Below are 22,835 nucleotides of genomic sequence, written 5' to 3' on the forward strand. Positions count from 1 at the left end.
CTCCGTATTACTCCAGATTCTTCTTGGCTCCTCAGTTCGCTAACAAAGCCCGGGGGTCCCTGGAACTGCAGGGGTCCGATGAGATGCAGACTCCACCACAGGAACAAGGTCCCATCCTGTTTCAAAACACCAGATCAGCTCAAGCATTGTCACAAGGGGGTCATCTCTTATGCGCACATCATTGAGGGCCTAACGCGACGTCCTCCGATAATCTCCCATTGCGACAAATGCGGCAGCTCTCGCTCAGGTTCACTTTAACTCTGCTGGGTCTTTGCCCAGGTCCAGGTTTACTGCTGACCGGAAAGCTTTGGCTGCTTCCACCCCCTCCTTCTCTCACCCTCCTTTCCTCCAATCGCTGAAGTAAGAGTCCTACTGCTCACCCATTCCGTCCCCTTCCCCCCCTTCCCTCGCCGACTGAGGCTTTGATCTCCCTCCTGCTGCCGTGGGTAGTACTTGACCTTCCCCCCATCTGCCCTGTCTTTTATTTCGTCCTCTCCCTCTCTCCCCTCCCATTTCCTTTCTCTCCCTCTCTCCTATCTATCATCCTCCCCTTATTGCTACCTTATTTCCATTCTACTATCACAGCGCATCAGGTCAAGATAGGCACGCGCCATTGACCTGGCCTCGTATCACAAAATCGCATTCATCTCCTTCTATCCATTTCCACTCTACTTAGCTCCCAAGACCATCATGTCCACCCGTAAGAGAAAGCAAGAAGCCGAAGAAGAGGAAGAGCTCCACGCGCTCCCTAGCGACGAGAGCGAAGAGGAAGAAGAGTAAGTTTGTATTGCGATTTTGTCTCCCTTCATCTATGCGCATCCGCGCGTCCATCAACGCCCTTTCTCACCATCCTTATCACCCTGTCATCATTCAAGTCTTGGTTGCTTTTGGTGCGCGTCATGGATATCTATCATCTCTTCGATTTTTAATTTCTATTCACTGTACTGTCTGGGTTGGCGCATTAATCTTGTTGCCTGAGATTCCTCTTTTTCTCATCATAGTTATCCCTGCATTGAGAGATGATGTGTCGACTAACGTTGGTAATTAACAGGTATGAGGACTCTGAAGTAGGCGAAAGCGAAGGGGACGAAGAAGGAAGTGAAGAGGAGGTTCCTTCTGATGAAGAAGAAGAGGAAGAAGAAGAAGAGCCCGCTGAAGAGCAAGGTAAGCGCTTGGTTGTTCTCTATTTCTTTCGATTACTCTATCTCTTCGGACCTTCACCTAGACATACCCATTTCCCTGAAAACACAAGCTGATATGAAGTGTCTTTAGGCCCCCCGGCCACCAAGAAACGCAAGACAGCAGCCGCCCCAGCTGATGATGAAGAAGAAGAAGGAGAGGAAGAAGTAAAAGAAAATGGTAAAGATGCCGGTGAAAACGGAGTCGGAGAGGACGACGAAGAGGAAGAGGAAGAGGAAGAAGATGAGGGAGAAGAGGAAGCGCCCGAGGAGACAGCCAAAACCAGTGCCCCTGCTGCCTCTGCAGCCAAGGCTAAGGGAGAGACTGTTCCGAAGGAACCTGAAGTCGACACTGTGGTCGAAGAGGAGAATAAGTGAATGTCTATCGGGCCTGTGTTGCCAAGATGATTTGGGGGCGCTGTAATCTTTACATCAAATAATTTGGTTCAGGCTGTAATTGGAATCTAGGTACTCTTTTGGCTAGCTTATCTTTATTCAATGAATTGGTCAGTCAAGCTGGCTATCCCTTTATTAAGAGATGCGCTCTCTGATATCTCCATACTATGTGTAATGGAAGTAAATGATCGACAACTTGATCTCCGAAGGTTCCGAATGTGCTCAATGGAAGGACTTGCTCCATTGGTGAACCAAGGGAAATAGAACGTAAGATTCGACTAAGTTTCCATAATACAAGCTTTTGTCGCTCGTCACCTGTGATGATTCGGGATAGCCCACATAAGGCTAGCAATTATCAAAGCGGGCGACTTAAAAGGCACTGGAAAGGGAATGTCATACAGCATAAATTGGTTCTATGGGAATTAATTGTTGAAACAGGATGTCCGGCGTAAGGGAAATGAATGATAAAATAAAGACACAGAAGAAAAGGGGTAAATGGGCACATAAGTGGGAAGCCATAATAAATGGTAGATAAAATGATCAATAATCGTCCACCAACGATGCCTTGCCTGGACGCGTAAGATATAATTCCGCTGCTAAAGACTTCATTGCTAGTGGGTGACTATCTCCCAGCCACGGAGATTTACGGGGCTACATTTAGCCATCGCTGCCGCTGCTACGGAAAGTGGCGCACAGTTGGCAATATTGATGGGTGAGGTCAAGTACGGGCTGTGGCAGATTGGTCGCCTGGACAATGCTGCGCACCTTGACGGCACCTTCGTCCTCGATGAGTTTGCGGATAAGATAAAGTAGTTCAGGAGAGAACTAGTGTTTGGTTAGTTGGTGGTCTTGGAGGAGTGTGGTTAAGAGCAAAACATACCTCAGAGTACCAGCGGTACTGCCAGGCAATGAGTCTAATCAATGCGCCGAGCATCCCTCTTGTATCGTGCTTACTCTCGTACAACTTCAGAATGCCTCGCATGGCCTTGGGAGAGAACCGGATGGCCATGCAGTGTTCATAAGCCTCGATTGCCTCCTCGAAATGATGCAGTCGCTCTGCTAATTCGCCTAGGATTTCCCATTCCGTCGCGGACTTCTTGTATTCAATGGCCTGCTGACGGTACTGTGCCATCTCTGTGCGCCAGATGGTGTAAATGCGAAGATCCTCATAGAGAACCATGAAGAGATTGTCGAGCCACCTCTCACAGAGGCGCTTGTTGCGGAACTGTGCGTATGATGAATGCGACGGATCGGGCTGTGGCGATTAGTATAAGATGCACATGCTGCGGATAGGGGGCGTTTGTAGCTTACTTCTTCCTTGCCAGACTTCACGACTTCAGAGGCCATTGTCTGTTCTGGCTTCTCGATGGAGTCTCCAGCTTGTTCCTCTTTCCTTCCGCTGCTGGTCGCTTCCGGGTTTTCACCCTCTTCCTTAGCATTGGTGCCATTTTGTTGTTCTTCGTTACCATTGGTCACTATAGAACTGCTGCGCCGTATAGACTTCGAAGTTGAATGCTGCCTTTCGACGCGATACTCCTCTTCCATAACAAACACTTCACTGCGGATCTTCAAAAGCTGATCCCAGCCAATCGCGGCAGCAATCTTGGTTAAGATGTTATATGCTTTCAGGAATGTCCCCTGGTATGCGGCAGCGTGCAGTCTTCGTAGAGAAGGATGGACATAGTCGTGTGGGTCGCCCTGCTTTGGCTGGCCCTCGTCAATCTCATCCAACATGCTCTCTGCGAGAATAGGAAGCATGATGCGTGACGGTTGGGGCATGCGAGGGGTGTCCTTATCTTGGTACGTAAACATCGGGCATGAATTCAATGTAAGAAGTGCAAGGTCCCATTGTTCCAAGTTCACATACACTTCGGCCAGTCGTGCCCAAGTGCTGAATTCGCTAGGCGCAGCAGTCACGGCCCGCTTCGCGCATTCCAAAGCCATTTCGCCCTCTCCCTTACTCTGACAGAAGGCTGCCTGGCAGTCGAGCAATGCATAGTCCATGGGGACGTCTTGCAGTGAGTCGTACATCAACCGTACTGCCTGCACCTCCTCATCTGCCATTATGAGAACCCGGGCTAGCAGGGAAGAGATCTCCACATCCCGTATGCGGAGCTTCTCTAGAAGATTTATGCCAGATGTGTAGCGTCCGGTCGTGCGAATGTATTTCAAAAGGCCCGAAGTAAGATGATTGCTGACAGTGTTGGGAACTTGCGTCTCAGGATCGGAGCTCAGCTGCCTACCCAAGAAGAAAAGCCGTTCCGCAGCATCCATGAACTTATGCTCCATCTCTGTATTTGTGACTGGGTTGAATCGACGCACTCCGACGATCTTCCGAATCGAATCTCCACTACCATCGTCCGCATAGGTATAGGCTCGCAGGACTCCGCACAGAAATGTTTCTAGCCACAGGGCTTCAGTTGCAACACGTTTATCCCCGCGCTCGTCGATGCAGTAGCTCTCGAGACTACCAGGAATTTTGACTTCAACACGCATGTCAAGGTGGGAGAAGGCATTGTAGCAACTGCAAATATGTTAACCCTTCTAACTGCACGAAAGTTTCTTTTGGCAAGCGCCCTGACCAGTATATCCCTGAAACCACTTTGTGCGTCTTATCGAGGGGGGAGAAGGTTAGCGTATTTACATAGGCGGCCAAGCTAGCGGACGAAGAAGCATCAATGCCAGTGACATGGTGATAGACTCCGGTCTGTGGTAATCGTTATTCCGTTAGTAACTATCATCATTCAACCTCCGAGAAAGGCGTTCCTTGAATGAGCGACCGGAGGCTCCCAGAAACGCACCTGGTGGGTTGAGTTGGTTTTAGGTTGTTTGACCAAATACACCAGGTCGGGCGGACCTAATTCCCGCAAGTTCTGTAGTGATTCGGTACGTGCATCGACAGCGGCGAAGAGGTCTTCCTCTTCATAGAGTCTGATAACGATTTTAAAGGTCAGCGCAGAGGTCAATGGTGGCCCGAGTGCACTTGATAATAACAGGTCTCAGGAACACGTCAAGTGAGGGGAATTGCATACTCGGGGACAGCTGGCGCAACCATGGCGCATGGAGAAGCGCAGGCCGAACTTAAATCAAGAGAAGAAGCAGAAAGAACTAAGTACTAGAACGGACTCATCAACCGTGCTCGAAAGATAGATGGCGCAGGAACAAACAAGTCGTCGTCACCTCAGTTGATCAAGTGCCTGGGGGGCGGACGGGCTGGGTCCTCAGGCACCGGGTCTATTCCCCTTTTGGTAATTCAATGTCGGAACGCGTGAAATGCGTGTCCCCAGTCACGGGCTAGACCCTGACAGCTTGGATTCCGTTCTGCTTTACCCTTTCCTCGCCACGGTTTAGCTTCATCAACTATACGGACTGGCTTCCCTTTTCGGGAGATGCTGTCTGTCACGTCGATATTGTTACCGATGTCTGGAATCTCTCTGCATCCCGAATAAACTGCAACATGTCGAGCTGGGTGGCATTGAACATCGAGCCCGCTGAGGCGGTAGAAGAAGAGGTTGATGATACCAAGGAAATCCAAATTGAGGAAGCTCTCAAGCTATACCAAAATGCTCTGAAACTTCACTCACAGGGTCCCCACTTCTACGACCAAGCTGCTGAAGCATATGATGCTCTTCTTAGTTCGGAAATATTCAAGTACCCGGAGTCTCTCTCCGACTACAAAAGAGCTGCTACTGAGCTTGAATTGGCTGAGACGTCCGACTATGTTGGTAATGCAGACGGTGGTGAACCGCTAGGAGATTACGATATCAATGATTCCACATCCAGTACTTTGCTGCAGACCATCTATCTTGCGTATAAAAACCATGGGCAGTTCATACTAGATTCTTTGCGCGCGATTATAGAAAATGCTGTCCAAGCGTCAGACGACACTCAAAGTCTCTCGGCAGAAATTGCTGAACGTGCGAGCACTGCCCTGATATCTTTCGCTGAAGCCCTGGAGCGCGATGATACAGACCTTAACCTTTGGAGACAAAGCGCCAGGCTCTGCAGTACTCTACAAAGCTATCGGTTAACCCGCTACTGCTTGGAAAGTGTCCTGGCAGATGATGAAAATCGCCTGGAGGTCCGAACAGAACAGCTAGGCTTAGAGGAAACTTTCGCGGAAGAGCGTCTACGGGAAACGTTGCTGGCACTGCAAGATAGAATATCGGTTTGCCAAGTCCCGATTAAGAAACCCAAGAAAGCCCTTCTCAAATTTCTCAAGCGCCAGAGTGACCCTTACCCGTATCTGCCTGGATTACCAGACAACCTTCAGGATGTCCTTCCGTCGAAAAGCCCCCTAGCTTTAAGCACCGCACGATATGATCTAAAGCCTCTTTCACCAACATGGGCCGATCTTGGCAAGACCATCCTCCAAGCATTAACGGATGAAGACCAGGGCGCCATTGATATAGGCCCTGGTACTGCAATCAGCGTCTCAACACCAGCTCTTAGCCCTGAACTGAAAGCTACGGCTGCCAAGGAAACACAAGTTCACGACCAGTCATCAAGGGCACAGGATGAAGAGGCTCAAAATGACCAGAAGCCAGTTATCCACATGTCGGGGGAAGATAACAACAACATGGACGTTCAGCAATCTGTGAAGCATGAACCGCTGGACTCAACTGCAGAACACGCCGATGACCACTCATCTATTGATCAACGGGCTGAAAAGCAACTTATAGAATCGTTGGAGATCCAGACGTCACAATCTCCTGAGATAGCTAATCAACAGGAAACTCTAAATGCCGACGATCCAGACCCTAAATCATCGACCAACGGGGCACGAAAGCGATCTTCTGCGTCAGCCGTCGCCGAGGATCAGACAGAAAGCGTTCGATCTAAGAGCAGAAGGACTCGTCTACGAGAATCACATGCAGAGGCTTCATTACAAGCTGATGAAGTCTCATTTGACCATAACAAATACTACGAAGACCGTCTAGAGGTTTTCATTAGAGCGGACGAATGGATGTTCGGCACGGTCGAATCTTTGTTGTCCAAGTTCGGGATTGAAGACTTAGGGTCAGTTGATGAGCTAAGGAAACAAATTTCCCCTACTACCGATGGGAAAGACCTTCCAGATAGTGAAGTCAACGGGAAGGCTGAGTACGTTTTGCCTCGAGATTTGAGGCACATTATGAAGGGCTGGGACGAAGGGAAGTCTCAGGCGACACTCCAATGTGATAATGTTGCGGCGCTTCAGGACATTCAAGGCATGGGCAAATCTGGACTGGCTATCTTCTTAGAGCACTCCAGAAAGTCTGCTCGGAAGCTAGGGGTGAAACAAGCTCTCTCGGGTATTGATGAACTACTCATGCTCATGAATACCATCAATCAAGGATGGTTTCATCTTGGTGAAGCCGCTTTCGAGTGGCTTAAATGCCTTCTTATGCCAGACTACGGGCGTGTTTCTACGGAGGGTGGTGTATCCAGCACTTCAAACTTCCCTATCATGAATTCCACATACACTTTATTCCAGTGGCCAGACACACTGAAAGAGACAGTGGTGCAAATATTGATACGCGAAGATGAAAACACCTACAAGAGAATGTGCGAACATCTGGAGGCTCTTGAACGCCAAATCCTTGGCGCTAGCGCTGACACGCCGTTTGAATACACCGCGACTCATTTCGCATATCTCGAGATGATTCAAGCCATGTTTGAGCTCCATCTTGATATATACGCCTCCATTAACAACCCAAACAGTGAAATTGACCAAGGGATCAGAGTACAACAAAAAGATCGTTTAGCACGGTGGAGCTTGCTCGCGCGTACTTCCTTAACTCACTTCATGGATTACTCTTCACCCGGCAGTCATCAGGATAATATTGTTCTTCGCCATATCTGGGCTTCCACATTCCACTCAAACATGACAACTGACGCCGAGCGGGAACATGTATTACTTTGTCTTCAGGAACTGAAGCACTTGCTTAGCCGCTTGAAGGATCCAGTGATAAGCCTGGTAAACAACGCAATTATGCCGGAAATATCGACCGAAGCCGTTGATCAAGAGATTTCGAAGCTAGAGTCTATGGACTTCTTCATGAGGATTTTTAATACTGAATCAGAAGACCCTGTGGGACTCATCGAAACCATAGAGCCTATTTTGGAGCCTACTTTGGTCCAATTTGAAGAAAACACTTCAGAGGATCAGGGACATTCTCCACCGACGTCACAACTTCACGAAATGGGTTCTTTTTTGGATCGGGGGGACGCAACTTTGAGGCTTTTCTTATGGAAGAGGCTACAGGACGCGTACAAAAAGATCGACTACGCACCGAAAGTTGTGTCGTGCTACCTGCGGAGTATTGAAACTATTGTGAGAGAGCTTTGGAACCCTGCACATCTAGAAGAGCCTAGTGAGCACCGCCAAATTACCTTGCTCCGTTGGTTAAAATCTCTCGAAGGAATATTGAATAAGACCGTAACAGCGGTTTTACAGGAGCCAGCCAAAGCATACGAATGTTTTGATATGGACCACGTGAAGTCCTCGCTATCTGCAGTAACGCTAGTATTGAAACTACTTCACAGTTTTGTGCTTTACGAAGACTCCGTTCGTGTGGGCCAGTTATCTGGCTTCGATGTACGCGGGGCGTTGGCAAAGTCGTTGGAAAGCTTCAGAGATAAACTGCGGGAAATGCACGTCCGTTGTTGGATCCTCCACTATACCTTGGTGAGAGAAGCTATTGCACAGAATCCAGAGCTCTTCGATACACCCCTTGATGACCGTATTCTTTACTTGCGCTCTGTGCACAATGCCTTGGGCATCAGGAAGATGTGCAGACGCTCCCACAAGCAGTTTCTTAAGCTTGTTAAATCCGAGATTTTCACCTTGGATGAGAAAGCAGACTATGAGTATGATATTTGCCAACTACTTTATGATATACACGGCATCAAATTGTCACCGGTTGATGGTTATTTGGAGGACCATGGTTGTCCGCCGGAGAAACTGGATCGCTCTACAGCTATTTTGATGATTGACTTTGTCATGAAGCAAGCGAAGAAAATGAACATCAGGGATCTGTCAAAATCTGACTTGAAGTACACGATTGAGAAGATGCAACAAGCCATCGGCACCACAAAGTCATCGCCTCCATTATCCTACAATAAGCGCATTCTAACGGCTTACTTAAAATCTCCGTTAAACCCAACAGAAATCTTCCGTGCCGTTCGGGGAGTTGAAGATCTTGCATTACTCCCGGTGCCTACCGAGAGTGCGGTCATTGCGAAGAATGGATGGTACTTCCTGCTAGGACATGCTGCGCTGACCAAATTCCGCTCTCAGAAACGTCTTAACCCCGTTCCCACCACTGATCTTGATGAAGCTATCACCTGGTTCAGACAGGACTTGGAACACAACACTCAGAGATGGGAATCCTGGTATCGACTTGCCCAGACTTATGATTCGAAGCTGGAGGAGGACATAACGTGGTCTGCGGACAAGATTAATAACAACCGGACAGAGTTAGTGACTTGGCAACGCTATGCGATCCATAGCTATGCTATGGCTGTTGCAACGGCAGCAAGAACCGCCGACCCTACACCAGAGACTCGAGCGCTCGTATCTGACCTCTACACCGACTTTGGAATTCGTTTGTACTCATCTTCTCGAGAACCCTTATCCATGGCCGCCTTTAGCCTTTCCGATTTTACTCGACATTACAATAGTGAAGAAAACCAGCAGATGTATGAAGCGCTTCCCTTCAAGGAGATGAGGTTGTACTCCGTCTGGAATCTTGCTAGTTACCTCCTTAAGCGTGCCATTCGCGATAAGCCCAAGAGTTGGATGTATGTCTTGCCTTCGTTGTGACTGATGATGTGGCAACTAACTGTGACTTAGGACTCGCTACATGCTAAGTAAATGTCTCTGGAAGATGTTCAGCTGCGATGACTCCGTCAGGGGCACATCAAAGCACGTTCACCTTGATGATCTCCTAGACTCTCTGCTCGATGCTATTGATGCACTGCCTCAGAAGAGGGATTCTCGATCGGATCCTATCTTCGAACCTCATTATAAGCTCGTATCTATTGTTCACAAACTGGTCCATAGAGGAGTAGTTACGGTACGCAATATCCCCCAAGTTTGACTTTGACAATGTATGAGCGGCAGTTAACTTTTCTTCTCAGCCGGCTGAGGGAAGCAAGACTCTCGTAGCCACTCCTTGGGCGCGAAAGGAGTCACCTCCGGAGGAAGGTGCCCCTTGGAAGCCATACGTAATGGCTGTCATTCGAAACCTGAAGCATGCCGACAAGTCGAACTGGCACCATCGCATGGCTGTCAGGGTAAGTTCAACAATATGCACTATCACCTGTAACGACCCAAGACTTACCTGAATTAGGCTGCCCATATCACTTATGACGATGACAAGGACGCTACCGCAGCCGCAGGAGCCAAGGGTGAACTGACACAGCAGATATTCACAAAGACAATGACGATCCAGGTGTGGAGGCCTGAGAATGAGCGTCCCGGCAGACACTTCGTTTATACGACACGATACGTGTATTTCTTCGTGGCTCTACTAGAACAACTGGATGACCGTGCAAGTCTCGACCAACTACTACGTCGGGTCAGGAAAAAGCAGGGCGATTTTATTAACCATGCGAAACTATGGGAAGACCTATGTTTAACCTATGCACGAGTCATACGAAAAGCGGGCAATATCAACGAAGGACATGACGAAAGCGTGTTCAAACCAATCGGGTGGGACGAATTCGTCGCAAACACAGCTCGCCTAGAAGGTCTCCCCCAGTTAGCTCCAGAGAGCATAACACTCCTTGAACTTCTCCGCGATGCCGTCGAGCTAAAGAAGTTAAACAACAATCTCATGAAAGTCTCCCTATTAGAAGACCTCATCGCCGACGTCTACTCCCGCCTATACGAGGTCAACATGCCCAACGTCATCGAACAAGCAAACGAAGAAAATAAAGAGAAAATGAAAGTAGACCACCTCCTCATGGCCAGCGATGGCGCGGCAGACACACCTACACCCCCAACTTCCGCGCCTGCATCCGAAGCCCCAGCACCCCGCGGCCGCACAAAGGGCATCGCAAGACGGGACATACAAAAACGGGCCGAGACGATCGTCCAACGCAAACTCGCGCCTCGCGCTCCTATCGCCAAAGCACCCGCCGCTGCAGAAAATGAACCATCCCACGCCGTCGGCGCAGTCACATCCGCTCCCGAGCAAACGAAAGACACTGCTACATCCGCTGCAGCGGCTGATGAGCTGGCCTCAGGGCAACAAAGCGATATTCCCAATAGCTTGCATGACAGTGCTGATGATGAGAGCGAGCTGAGCGAGATAGATGATGAGAAATTATCTAAGCTTGCGGCAGAGCGCAGCTTGTTGTTCCCTAATCTGCAGGATAGGGGATCTTTGGATCCGGAAGTGGAAATGTCGGCTCAAGCTAGCGCCGATGGGGACGGAGCTAATGAAGGGGCCGGTGACGGGGAAGAAGACGGCGATAGGGATGAAGATGCTGACCTTGGTGATGAAGGTGAGACCATGGTAGAGGAAGGGGAGACTATGGCAGAGGAAGGTGAAGAGGGTGTTGATGGTGATGAAGCCGAAATTGACGGAGAGGGCGAAGGCGAAGGTGAGGGAGACGACGAAGAAGATAACGAAGCGGGTGGGGAAGAAGCGGTAGAGGAAGGTGATGGCGAGCCTGAGGGCGATGCTGACGGGAACGAAGCCAACGACATGGATGTCGACGACGGAGGCGAGCAACTCGCTGCTCCTGAAGCTGACCAGGAAAGTGACCATGTGTCTGATTCGGAGGCAATGGATATCTGACGCATTTGAGCTCTAAACCCTTTTTCATGACTTCACTGATATCCCAAGGCCAACTCCAACGGCTGCATGCTTTCTATAGATCATCTGCTTTCATTTTCCCATGGCAAAAGGCGTTCAGGTGCGAGGAAGCAAATGGTGAAGGTGGTATTTTAACATTTGTACCATAAACAAGAATTAATATTTATACATGAAATGTCGTAACCCCAATCTATCACAACCAAAGCATAACGCCCATGATCCTCCTCATATAATGTACAGTGAATAAGGGTTCCAACATGTCAAGCCAAAGAAAAAAATAAAGAAAAAGGACTGGGCGTGTCGAAACTTCAGTCTTGAAAAGGTTCGCAGAAGGTATCATCAAGATATTTAGATGTCTTCCTCGGGGGCGAAATCCCATTTTCGGGTTGCCATCTTTCTTAGCCTTTTACCGGGGGAGTTTGCAGGCGGAGCAGGAGAAAACATGCTGTCTGCAAGCTTCAACTGATCCATCCGTTGGAGTGCCATGTCAATGTCACTCTCGCGACCAAGGATATTGGAATTGCGAGACGACTCGAGTGTATTCTTGGATTTGGACTTCTTTGTAGGAGATCGGCACATTAGTTCACGTTCCAATGATGTGACCTTGCTGCGAAGCTGGTCAATTTCGAACTCCAGTTCTTCCACCTTCTCATCCCTAGAAGGCTCGGGATCTGTATGGACTAGGTGCATCTGTTAGTTTGACCACAGATCATCTATGAGAGAGGGGAAGGAGTGGAAACAGTACCTTGGAAGCCGCGAGACAATAGTTCAATCTTCTTATCAAGGTGTTCATCGTTATGACCAGCCTGTGATGATCAGCAAGATGCTAGCAGTTGTCTGCAAGCCAAGGTGCTCACCTGTTCCTCCAGAGCAATTTGCCACTTCTTTCTCTCTTCTTCCATCCTCTCATCCATTTCGGCCCAGCACTCCTCGCGCACTTCCTGCTCGATCACGAGACATGTTTCTTCACTAGTTCTTAATCTCATATCTAACTCTGCTCTCATGATCTCTTCTTCTGCTAATCTCACGGAAAGTGCCTCATTCTCCTTCGCCAGTCTGTCGATTTTGGCTAATGCCTTCTCGAGCTCTTCACTAGTTGCCATATTCGACGTAGAGCGTTCGCTAGCAGAAGACTTGCGAGGCTCAACTGTAGCAGAGTAGACAGACTCGGTCGCAGATGGAGCCCGAGGCACGGTGACTTCCCGCGCCAGAGCTGAATAGCGTAGGATCTGCGAAGTTGCGTTGTAGTCCCCAAGAGGATCTGCAGTCACTACCATAATTGCCTTTTGTGGGTGGCGATTGGGACCAGACGTCTGGTTAGACGATGGGAATGAGTTCGAGAATAGTAGCTCGGTGAGCTTGCATTGCCTGAAGGGGACCAGAGCAGTCTGTGCTTATTAGCAGACGCTGCGTAAGTGTGAAAGTGAGTCGTACCTTCCCCTCTTGTATCTCGCTCTGCATTTGTAAGCATCGACCGAGATACATGAGACTTTCGTTGATTTTGCCCGCCTCAGCCAGGGTAGATCCAGCCGTTTTGGCGGTTCTTGCACGCTCGGAGCCTAGAGCACGGTTAGTAACTCTAGGATGTGCTTCCAGTTGTGAACTTACCAGCAAGATCTGCCACTGTGAGTGTGTTCCCCATCCATGTTTCTTCTCCCGTTCTCTTATTGCGCATCCTTCTCTTGACTTCGAGGCAGAAGAATCCATGGCTTCGTGAACTGACACTGTTCGCGCCAGTACCCGTGACTTTGCGCTCAGTAAGTCCGACTTCTAGAATTGCCAGTGCCTCTTCATAAGTACTGCAGGCTATTTTGCGTAAGCCCGCGACAACCTTTCTGTCGGGAGATCCTTCAGTAGACTTGAAAAGGAGGGGTCTTCGTCTGTCCTTCTGGCTGGTTCCCCCACGCGACACAGTACTACCTTGACCTGGGACTATCGCTGGCGATAAAAGGTCAAAGATGCGATCATTATAGACCTCATACATTGACACCAGTACGATATATTCAGAGTTAGGATTCAGTTCCAACGTGAGGTGGCTAACATCGGGCGAACGAGGAGCAACATTTGGCCGCTGGGGCAGATTACGACGGGGGAAAATAATAGCAGGTGTCGGTTCCTTTAAGTGTTGAGAGTGTTTAGCGCGATTCAGATCAATAAAGCTAGGTTGAGTGCATGAAAGTGCAAATGAAAGGCCAGAGACCATTTGTCTGGGGCCCGCTTTAATGGTGGCATTTGGGTTAAGGCGGCCCATGTGGTTTAAGCTTGGGGGAAATCCATTGGGCAGTCCATACAACAAATTATGGCCGCAGTAATGACTTGGAAAGGGGGCTTGAGGGCGCAAGACCGAGGACCTGAGCAATTGGTTCTGGGAAGGGAAGCATACCGTCAGAGGAGTCTGAGCTCTTCCAGTGCTCATTGGGGTCTGTGCTCTAGAATTCCTACCACGGTCGGCACTTTGGTCTCCATATACAGCTTCGAGAAACGTCTGTGCTGTGAATATCTGCGATTCTGACTGGTCCGACGACGCAACTGAGGACAGAAGGAGGGGATTGATAGAGTTGTCTGGTGGTTTGATTGTCGAGGCTAACGATTTGAAAATCACATCTAGACTCATCTGGGTGAGGCCTCTTTGGGTTTTCGAGCCCAAGATGGTGTGGCTCTGTGCCTGGCCGTCAGCGCCGCTTCATATCTTTTTGCGTTTGATCCCCACCTTTCCACTTCCTGTCACACCTAATGTAGCGACCAAGCCATCTCTTCCCTCGAGCAGCACTCCCTGTATGATTGAATCGAGTCCTGTGTCCTCGAACACATTTAACTGAGAAGCCGACTCTTCAAAAACCTTGGTGAATCCAAATTTCTCAACTGCCCGCTTTCTAGCATCGCTTGGCGGCTGCAGGACAATATGGGTTGCTGCTGAAGCTGAATTTCCTTGGTCATTTTCAACGTCATCTCGAGGCTCTGGATACTCGACTGTTAAGCATCGTTCGGCCTGGTCATCTGGCTGGGAAATGGGCGGACGAAGGCGGAGGTACACCTGAAATAGTGACGATTGAGAGGGTTTCGCTGGATTCATAGCTGCGGGTCCTTCTCAGTCGGCTGTTCACATAAGAGGAGACACGACAGCAAGAAGTGGGTTAGTATCGTCGTCCCCACGTTGGCCTGGTTTAGTCGGATCGTTGATAACGTTGAAGCAGTTGATGGGTTTCCACTTTCAGATGTCATGCTGAGTCTGTCATTCCCCTTTCGGTTAGTGTCATGTTGCCCAGGCAACTCAATCCTTCCCAGCCCAAATGGGGTTGATGCCCCCTACATCAGGCCGAAATCGAACATCCTTAGCTGTAGCCCTAAGGAATACCACTTTTGTTACACCAAATAACACACTTCATACTTTTGTCCATTGCCAGGGGGTTTTTTCTTGTGACCTGGAAACTCTCTATACGAGGTCTCACCCCGTGATAGCCTGGGTCCCTACTCTGCCCACTTACTTGGCTCAGCCCTGCTCGTATTCGCTAAGTGGAACCAACAAAATGTATGGTGACCAGCGAAACTCATATCGTCATGCATACGCCCGGTAGAATATTGGATCTTCATTGACGATCCCGGGGATTATAAGCTTCCAGGGCGATTTCAGATGACAACAAAGATGGCATCGAAAGTCAGCCTTGTTTCCAGAAACTGACCAGTTTTGGGCAAGAGAACTTGCTTGGACTAAGTCAGAAAGAACGGTACCCACTAAATCCACCTCTACCCTGCCCTAGATTGAGGCTGGTTTTGCGAGATTGACTTGTATCATTGGGCACTCATTGAGGCTTGTATTTGATATGAACCGGATCCCGAGCTACTTCCACTTTCCTATTTAGGTCAGCTCGTTTTCGCTTATGACTTGTCGATAGTTTCTCGAAGACCTGTTGTCGATATATAGATAGCCATAACTTCATAGAATACCGCCCAAGAATCTATATCATGTTTATCGTTTTCGTTACTGACCAAGTTGTTGTCAACCATTATTAAATTGTACCTCTCCATCCGAATTCATATATCCTCCCCACTAGCTAAGGACTATGATCGATAAAAGGTCTCCCTACCGTATGTTTACCCCTCTGACTTGCTCCCACAACTTTTCATCGCTGACTTTACACAGAGGAGGGAAGTCTCTGGTACTATGCACCTAATAAAGGCGCGCCGATCGCTTTTGCGATTATTTTTGCATTATCCGGTATAATGCATGGTTATCAATGCTTGTGTGTTGGACCTCCCGTATCACCGAGGCTCAAGGCTAATCAGTATTACTATGAAGCAAGTACAAGTCATGGAAAGTAACTGGCCTACTACCTTGGTCTGCGTTACTCTTCACTGCAGGGTTCGTGATGCGTACCATTGGGGCTTTCGGGCATTGGGACAATCTGGGTATTTTCATTTCAAGCACTGTCTTCCTATTAGCTGGGCCGTAAGTTCTCTTTATGATAGGTTAGTTATTGAAGAGGCTAACTGAGCTTCAGTCCTGTCTATGAGGGAGCCAACTTCTTCACTTTGGGCCGTATTCTTTACTATATCCCTTATCATTCGCCAATGCATCCAGGCCGTGTGTTCACCACATTCATTGCCATGGGTATCGTGATCGAGGTCATAACAGCCAATGGAGCATCCTTGGTCGCCAATACAAGCAATCCCGAAAGTACGCAGAATACGGGCAAGGCTTTACTCAAAGCTGCCCTGATCTTGCAAATCGCATTGATGGTGGGGTTTGTTGCCCTGGCCAGCAAGTTCTACTACAATTGCCATCGCGCTGGCGTTCTGAACATTAAAGTGAAGAGGGCCCTTTATGTGTTATATTGCAGTTGCACACTCATCACCATACGCACTATCTACCGAACTGTCGAGTATTTCACAGCTGCAAGTCTCAACACGAGCAATATCGATGATATAAGTCCCATTCTTAAGGATGAATGGTTTTTCTGGGTATTCGAGACAGTCGTTATGTTTGCCAACACCACTCTTCTCAACGTCTTTCATCCCATGCGATGGCTTCCTCGTTCAAACCGAATCTATCTTGCGACGGATGGTGTGACTGAGGTGGAGGGACCAGGCTACGAGGATCGTCGGCCATTCCTCCTTACCCTTTTTGACCCTTTCGATATAGTTGGTATGATCACAAAGAAGGGAAAGAAGGAGAAGTTTTGGGAAGTTGACCACCAGCCATCGACTAGCGTCTGAGGTGTAAAGGTATTGCTTGACGGTTTATGTTTTGTTTTGTTTTATCGCCGTTTTCGGTTGTTTCTCTGTACCACTTGTTGGATACCATTCTGTATATATATAGCCTTCATTATTATTATTATGGAACCGAGGTTTTGAAATCAACAAGTCCCTTGGTCGTACTATTGTTTTCATATCAGGGTTATGAACCGTTGGACTATAGTTCATGTTTAGACCAATCAAAAAGCACAGTTGAGTGGTTGGGTCTGCACGGAAAAGCTACCGAGAGCCGCGCAGGAACCACATGGCCTTTTGGTACGGGCAACATTGAAGGACACATCTCCCTTTGCCCAACTGGCTGACAACCACCCACTCACAGCCGCTTGTTGAGCAAAGTGTGACTCGACTGATACATTCAGGTGAGCGACATTAAATTGGAAGTATTGTTTCTCCATACCATCAGTACTCGCGAACATCCCCTCCGTCCAACCTCCGAAGCTCCCTCCGTCGCGATCACAGGCACAGGCTGTCTCTCAACTCGACCATCAATCAACAAGCGATTCGAACAAGCACCTTTACTCTATATTATTCAATAATCAATTTGACCTCGCCTGTTTGAATAGGGTCGCAACAATGCTGTCGTTTCTCTCGTCGAATCTCTCCAATGCCCGGCAGTCACTTGCCCAGGTACTCAACTTCGCGCTGGTGCTCTCTACTGCATTCATGATGTGGAAAGGCCTCTCTGTGTTCACCGCATCCTCCAGCCCGGTTGTAGTGGTTTTATCCGGTAGTATGGAGCCGGCATTCCAAAGAGGAGATCTACTTTTCTTATGGAATCGAAGCCCGCGAGCTGAGCTAGGCGAGATCGTCGTCTACAATGTCCGGGGAAAGGACATTCCTATTGTGCATCGCGTCGTGAGAACATTCCCAGAAATCGAAGGAAAAACGAAGAAAGTGAAGGAGATTTCCGAGTATGTCCAGCCCTTTGTTCTCTTTGATACATCACGTTTCACAAGAATATCAACACTAACGGATCACCACTTCCCCATCTAGGTCCTCACCGATCCCCAACAATATGCTCCTTACCAAGGGCGATAACAACATCGCTGACGACGTTGAGCTGTACGCGCGAGGTCAGGACTATCTCAATCGCGAGGAAGACATTGTTGGCAGTGTACGGGGGTATATCCCCATGGTGGGATATGTGACTATCTTGCTCAGCGAGTACCCGTGGCTCAAGACAGCCCTCCTTGGAATTATGGGATTAATGGTCATGTTACAAAGAGAGTAGTAGCACCTTTCTACCATTGGAGTTCGGACAATGATTACTGTTGACATTTGGATGTTGTTGTCGGGGAGAGTTTATTCAGCGTAGACGAGAACCTGTGCATGGATCGCGTGGGCAGGTAATTATAGCTCTAATAGTAACGCCCGATGCAACCCTGGGGCCATAATGCACCGAGAACCCAATAGTTAGAGGGGTCCACAGATGGCTACTTAGCAAAATTGAACGCATGGCTTTTGCCACCATGAATTGTGCACAAATGGTTTTCGATGGTGCAGGGGGGGTTGTAATAAGCGCCAACAAAAAGGGGGTGAGAAGATAAAGGTCACTGCTAAATAAAGCAAAACATTAAATACAGCCAGCCCTGGAGCGTGGACAGGGCCGCTCTGACGTCGTCCATTCATTCAACTTTCCGCCCCGCCTGATCGGCTCGGCGGCCCCGCCGACTGCTGTTTGAGCTCGAGGTGGATGACTCGACTTTGGACAACACACTCTCTTTATCGCTTGCGGTCCTTTCAACCCCTGCGTCAATCCTTAGTAACACTGGCTCTTTGACTGTGTATCAGTTCTGGGGTATTCTTTATTCTTCTAACCGAGATCCCCAACTTTCATCATCTGACCTAATAGAGCTCCGTGTATCCGAGAGCTCTTTACCATCTTTTTGAATTTTCCCCTCCTACACTTGGTCTTCAAGTCTTCCAAAAGAAGAAAAAAACTTCTGAAACGATGGGTAGCAAAAGAATAGCCAAGGTAAGTACCAGTTTCACGTCTCTCTGTGGACAGAGCTCCCGTGACTATTGACCGAGCAGAGGGGCTAACAATCAGTTTACTAGGAACTAGCTGAGCTCACAGAGTCTCCTCCAGAGGGCATTACCGTCGAGCTAGCAAACGAGTCGGATATCTACCAATGGAAGGTTTACATGGACGGCCCAGAAGGGTCGCCGTACCACGTAAGTTCCCGAGACGGAAGACGAGTCCCTATCCTGCCTTGATGTGTTAGCGCAGTGAAACACTGACCCGTATCGCCCTGAATCAGAATGGCAAATTCCTAGTCAAGCTCAGTCTTCCCACCGAGTACCCTTTCAAACCACCATCTGTTTCGTTCGGGACCAAAATTTACCACCCCAATGTGACCAACGATGACAAGGGCAGCATGTGTCTGGGCATGCTGCGGGCCGACGAATGGAAGCCTAGCTCCAAGATCGCAGCGGTGCTTGAGTTCGCGCGTCAGCTGCTCGTAGAGCCCATGCCTGATGATGCTGTCGAGGGTCGTATCGCAGAACAGTACAAGAATGACCGGGCGCGGTATGACGAAATCGCACGGGAATGGACAAGAAAGTATGCGATGGCATAGGTTGGCTATCTAGAAGCACAATTACCAGAGTTGGCTTCGTGGTACCGCTCTCGGGGGGGAGAATTGCTGATCGGACACTACTTGATCTTTGAAGGGTGAGGTACCTGGTTGGCTTTACGCTCCGAGCTGAAAATAGAGAAGACACAAGAGTACATATCCGTTACTACCATTATTGCTTTCGGGTCAAAATCTCATCTGAGGGACTATAGGGACAGGTTTGGGAGTTTTCATCTTCGATGTCTAATCCATTCGTTAGCATTGCAAATCATTTCTAGGACAGGGTCTTACCTTGTTCCGCATGTGAATAATTCAGGTTAGAGTCATAGAACCACCCGAAGAAAACAGGGGTTTTTACACAAGTTTATATCATGTATCTGTGAAGGGATCTGTCGTAGGTGCACCGCGATTGGGAAGGGGAAATTATGCTTCGTATAACCCTACTACGCTGCTAGTTGTTGTAGCTTTAGGTATACTATGCAGGAGTCTTATGGACATAGTGTTCAGTGACAGTATAGGAGGAACACGTTGCAATCACTTACCGTTCCACTTCCAATCAAACATACACTACAAAATCAAGTTTAGTTTGACTATCTCATAGAGCAACAAGTCATGTGTGATCAACCCCGTGATATCATATAGTCAGCTTACTGAGCTGGTTAAATACCATAACCGGATTACGTTGATAACACTCAACAACCGACTCCGAAGCTGATCGACATGATCTACCACAAGGATTACTCGTCTCGGATTGAACGGAACGATATCTCAAGATATTTCCTTCGGACCGCTTGTGTATAACGTTACGGAAGGGAGAATACCTGGACGATGATCCGGACAGGAAGGTCAGTGGCGATGACGTGAAGTGGATCGGATATAACCGCCGGATTTCCCTGGACGGATTACTACATAGTATGCATCGAGGGATGCAAATGTGGCGGGGGCCGTTCGGAGAAAACACGGCCTGGTAGCCTCAGCGGGCGCCTAAAGACATTGCGTCTATATTGCAGGCAGCCAAGCCCAAAATTTTCCAGATGTGGAAAGTTGTGGGCAAAGGCTGAGTGCAGTGCCCTTTTGCCTACATGAACGAGGAGGTAGTTGTCTCACAGCGGGTCCCAGTTACCCAACGGGGCCGTTTATGGTGGACAAGGGACCATGGGGGTGGGTGACATGTAACTGTGTTGCTATTCAGTGTTTGAGAGAAAACGTTGGGGTCCATCATGATGGAACAATGGTTCGGAGGTGACAGCGAATCCGAGATGCGGATGTAAAACACAGGGGTATAAGAAGCGCCGTTGCAGTGCATGGGAAGAACATCCAGTTTGTCAGATATATATCAAAATTGGATGCTTCCCCCTCATTCTTTGTAGGCAGGTATGGCGTGTGCGTGCACTATTGACCTATGTGCCTCTACTAACGATGCAGATAGATTACATTGGACACGCCAAATGCCGAGAGGGCAGAATCTCAAACGCTCGGTTCGTTCCCCAGAAGAACATGGGTGTCAAATGATGTCGAGCATATTCTGCACTCTCAGAGCTAAAAAAGCTAATAATATACTCCGGACATTTGATGCAATCATGCAAGGTCAGAACATATCTAAGCGCTAATATCGTGCCATCTTTAGTCATATTTCAGCATTGTTGTCGGGATGTCGTTGGTTTGTTGGGGTACCAGCGAATCGCCCAATGCAACTTCGACCCACCGATCTCTTGCGTTCAGGTACAATCGGAGAACATCGTTTGGTATACTGCGACGCGCCCGGCAAAGTTCAAACTTCAAACGCAAAAGGAGAATCAAAGCGTGCAGTAGTCTACGAACGGTTACTGGTTAAGCAAGTCTCATTGTTCCTTTTGCTTATCTCCGTATCGTTTGGGTATTACGATTTGCGCCTATCCCCACCATATTTTGACTTTGAAATTTACGCAAATTCCGAGTTTTTCAGTCGAAAACACGGAAAGCCAATCTAAGGAAGTGCCAAGCCGAAGAGAGGAAGAAGAGATTGGAAGGCAAATTTTCGCTTTCTGGAAGTCAATTCAACAAGGCCAGGAGTCAATCAATGCCCCTTTATCCAATAATAGTGATGACCGATGGACACCACTCTCAGCCGCTCGGCACGACGCAAGGGTGGCTAACGGTGTGTGAAGTGATCTCTCACAAGGGGGGAAAGCCAACCGAAACAAATCCAGAGCAGCGGATTCGCGTCCTCATGTCGAGGATCGGAAAAGATCACCTAGTAGCACCACTTTCTCGAGGATTCGGAAGGGCTAGGAAGACGCCGGCGTGTTCTTGGTGGCTTCTGAGAGTGGAGCGAGATATTAGTAGCAAATACGGAGTATGTTAGGACGATGCTAATTATTTGAGCCTGGTTAGGATCCCTCAAGACGGAATCCGGCACTTCTCCACTTCAGAACAGGTGTGCTATTCCTGTCGGGATTGGGGAATGGGTTGCGGGCCATTAAATCCCTATAGTAATAAGATTAAGACGGGATTCTTTAGTCCTCCTCGCTAGTATCAATGGGATGGAGTCGGGACGACGGGAGCACTCCCGTATAGTGCTAATTCACCGAAGCAGTTAGGGCATCTGTGAATGGATCTGGTAAGCCTTCCATGTGAAGTGAGCCGTGATGAATAAACAATGTTCTGTATCCTCAATTCGAAAGGAATCGCAGTTGAAACCCTTCTTATGCAGGTATGTTTTGTCTAGGACCAAAAATGTGCATACTACTTCACTACGGAGTAGGTGGTACTCCGTAGTAGTAGGAGACTTCTCTTCGCGATGCATGCAGTCTCCAGGCGGAACGGAACGAACACCCCACATACGATGTATGGCTATGTATGGATATAGATACAGACAAATGTAAAAAAAAAATACATCAACACCATCGACTAACTCGATACGACCTAAAGTATTGACCCAAAATCTGGACGGTTGGGGGCAGTTCCAACTTCCTAGTGGGCTGTGGGACAAAAAGGATGCATGACTGGCTGTCAATTATCCCCGTGCATATAACCTGTCATTAATATGCAGAGTAATGATCTATCATATATGAACTGACTGCGAAAGTGTCTATAATGACTGGTGATATGAAGGACTCTGATCTTGCAGTGAAAGACTTGGGCGTCAAGGTGGTCAGGTGCCGCAACAGGTATTTCAACGGTGTATGTAACCCATTGTTGACAACGGAGAAAAAACACAATGTACAATTCCATTATCGCATTTTTCCACCCGTTGATATCCAACTTCCCTGTTGAAATCCCGCGCTTCAAGAGGATATACAAGGAAATGAACAATAAAAACAAGGCCGTTGATATCATGCGATCGTCACTTTGAAACCACACAGCGAATCATAGCGGACGAAAATATTAAAGGGCTTTATATTGGGAAATAAACCCATTAGAAAAATACCACCAGGGTCTGTTTTGGTGAAACGCCATCCATACCGCGCTAAGCCTCAAACAAGCTGTTAGCTTCATTTTGTACCAAAATTCCCCTTTTTTTCCATTCCCACTTGGGCGCTCCGCTTTCGCGCCCTCTCAGGTTTTTCAATCGCTCGTTTCCTTTCGCTCTCTTTGCCTGCAGTTTCTTATCTGTTCTAAACATCTCTCATGAGGGATGGAGT

General features: G+C 48.4%; 7 protein-coding genes across 7 annotated transcripts; 5 read left to right on the plus strand and 2 right to left on the minus strand.

The window, feature by feature from the left end:
* The first annotated feature begins 176 nt into the window (after positions 1-176).
* Positions 177-1,842, plus strand: BDV38DRAFT_244619 (uncharacterized protein). Its single transcript, XM_032054333.1, has 3 exons — positions 177-776; positions 1,052-1,164; positions 1,273-1,842. Exons 1-3 carry the CDS (start codon positions 691-693, stop codon positions 1,554-1,556), a joined length of 483 nt encoding a protein of 160 aa, XP_031914487.1. The 5' UTR covers positions 177-690; the 3' UTR covers positions 1,557-1,842.
* Positions 1,843-1,875: 33 nt separating this feature from the next.
* Positions 1,876-4,737, minus strand: BDV38DRAFT_244621 (ChAPs family protein). Its single transcript, XM_032054334.1, has 6 exons — positions 4,607-4,737; positions 4,376-4,505; positions 4,157-4,281; positions 2,886-4,098; positions 2,455-2,829; positions 1,876-2,399 (listed from the first exon to the last, which is right to left on the minus strand). Exons 1-6 carry the CDS (start codon positions 4,627-4,629, stop codon positions 2,232-2,234), a joined length of 2,034 nt encoding a protein of 677 aa, XP_031914488.1. The 5' UTR covers positions 4,630-4,737; the 3' UTR covers positions 1,876-2,231.
* Positions 4,738-4,919: 182 nt separating this feature from the next.
* On the plus strand, positions 4,920-11,519 carry hir3 (putative transcriptional corepressor of histone genes (Hir3)). Its single transcript, XM_032063820.1, has 4 exons — positions 4,920-9,359; positions 9,412-9,634; positions 9,699-9,854; positions 9,911-11,519. The coding sequence occupies exons 1-4, from the start codon at positions 5,032-5,034 to the stop codon at positions 11,363-11,365; spliced, it is 6,162 nt and encodes a 2,053-aa protein (XP_031914489.1). The 5' UTR covers positions 4,920-5,031; the 3' UTR covers positions 11,366-11,519.
* A 212-nt stretch (positions 11,520-11,731) lies between these two features.
* Positions 11,732-14,456, minus strand: BDV38DRAFT_282099 (kinesin family protein; the record flags this gene model as incomplete). Its single annotated transcript, XM_032059723.1, has 6 exons — positions 11,732-12,063; positions 12,129-12,189; positions 12,241-12,771; positions 12,818-12,942; positions 12,992-14,042; positions 14,094-14,456. 6 exons carry the CDS (start codon positions 14,454-14,456, stop codon positions 11,732-11,734), a joined length of 2,463 nt encoding a protein of 820 aa, XP_031914490.1.
* A 114-nt stretch (positions 14,457-14,570) lies between these two features.
* On the plus strand, positions 14,571-15,100 carry BDV38DRAFT_244625 (uncharacterized protein). Its single transcript, XM_032054335.1, has one exon. The coding sequence runs from the start codon at positions 14,674-14,676 to the stop codon at positions 14,956-14,958; it is 285 nt and encodes a 94-aa protein (XP_031914491.1). The 5' UTR covers positions 14,571-14,673; the 3' UTR covers positions 14,959-15,100.
* Positions 15,101-15,444: 344 nt separating this feature from the next.
* BDV38DRAFT_270609 (putative RTA1 domain protein) lies at positions 15,445-16,597 on the plus strand (the record flags this gene model as incomplete). Its single annotated transcript, XM_032057178.1, has 4 exons — positions 15,445-15,469; positions 15,525-15,624; positions 15,681-15,830; positions 15,883-16,597. The coding sequence occupies 4 exons, from the start codon at positions 15,445-15,447 to the stop codon at positions 16,595-16,597; spliced, it is 990 nt and encodes a 329-aa protein (XP_031914492.1).
* Positions 16,598-17,209: 612 nt separating this feature from the next.
* BDV38DRAFT_270610 (ubiquitin-conjugating enzyme/RWD-like protein) lies at positions 17,210-19,215 on the plus strand (the record flags this gene model as incomplete). Its single annotated transcript, XM_032057179.1, has 5 exons — positions 17,210-17,547; positions 17,630-17,800; positions 18,596-18,611; positions 18,695-18,811; positions 18,898-19,215. The coding sequence occupies 5 exons, from the start codon at positions 17,210-17,212 to the stop codon at positions 19,213-19,215; spliced, it is 960 nt and encodes a 319-aa protein (XP_031914493.1).
* Positions 19,216-22,835: the final 3,620 nt, after the last annotated feature.

Source organism: Aspergillus pseudotamarii (genome assembly GCF_009193445.1).
Source record: "Aspergillus pseudotamarii strain CBS 117625 unplaced genomic scaffold BDV38scaffold_21, whole genome shotgun sequence".
In the NCBI taxonomy this organism is placed as follows: domain Eukaryota; kingdom Fungi; phylum Ascomycota; class Eurotiomycetes; order Eurotiales; family Aspergillaceae; genus Aspergillus; species Aspergillus pseudotamarii.

Excerpts from the sequence above, each read along its gene's own strand:
- hir3 (XM_032063820.1), top strand. The coding sequence starts at position 5,032 with ATGTCGAGCTGGGTGGCATTGAACATCGAGCCCGCTGAGGCGGTAGAA. Across the intron at positions 9,635-9,698 it reads TCCATAGAGGAGTAGTTACG|CCGGCTGAGGGAAGCAAGAC; the intron begins GTACGCAATATC and ends TTTTCTTCTCAG. Across the intron at positions 9,855-9,910 it reads ACCATCGCATGGCTGTCAGG|GCTGCCCATATCACTTATGA; the intron begins GTAAGTTCAACA and ends TACCTGAATTAG.
- BDV38DRAFT_244621 (XM_032054334.1), bottom strand. The coding sequence starts at position 4,629 with ATGGTTGCGCCAGCTGTCCCCGA. Across the intron at positions 4,506-4,606 it reads GTTGCGCCAGCTGTCCCCGA|ACTCTATGAAGAGGAAGACC; the intron begins GTATGCAATTCC and ends AATCGTTATCAG. Across the intron at positions 2,830-2,885 it reads TGAAGTCTGGCAAGGAAGAA|CCCGATCCGTCGCATTCATC; the intron begins GTAAGCTACAAA and ends TAATCGCCACAG.
- BDV38DRAFT_244619 (XM_032054333.1), top strand. The coding sequence starts at position 691 with ATGTCCACCCGTAAGAGAAAGCAAGAAGCCGAAGAAGAGGAAGAGCTC. Across the intron at positions 777-1,051 it reads GAGAGCGAAGAGGAAGAAGA|GTATGAGGACTCTGAAGTAG; the intron begins GTAAGTTTGTAT and ends GGTAATTAACAG. Across the intron at positions 1,165-1,272 it reads AGAGCCCGCTGAAGAGCAAG|GCCCCCCGGCCACCAAGAAA; the intron begins GTAAGCGCTTGG and ends AAGTGTCTTTAG.
- BDV38DRAFT_244625 (XM_032054335.1), top strand. The coding sequence starts at position 14,674 with ATGGGGTTGATGCCCCCTACATCAGGCCGAAATCGAACATCCTTAGCT.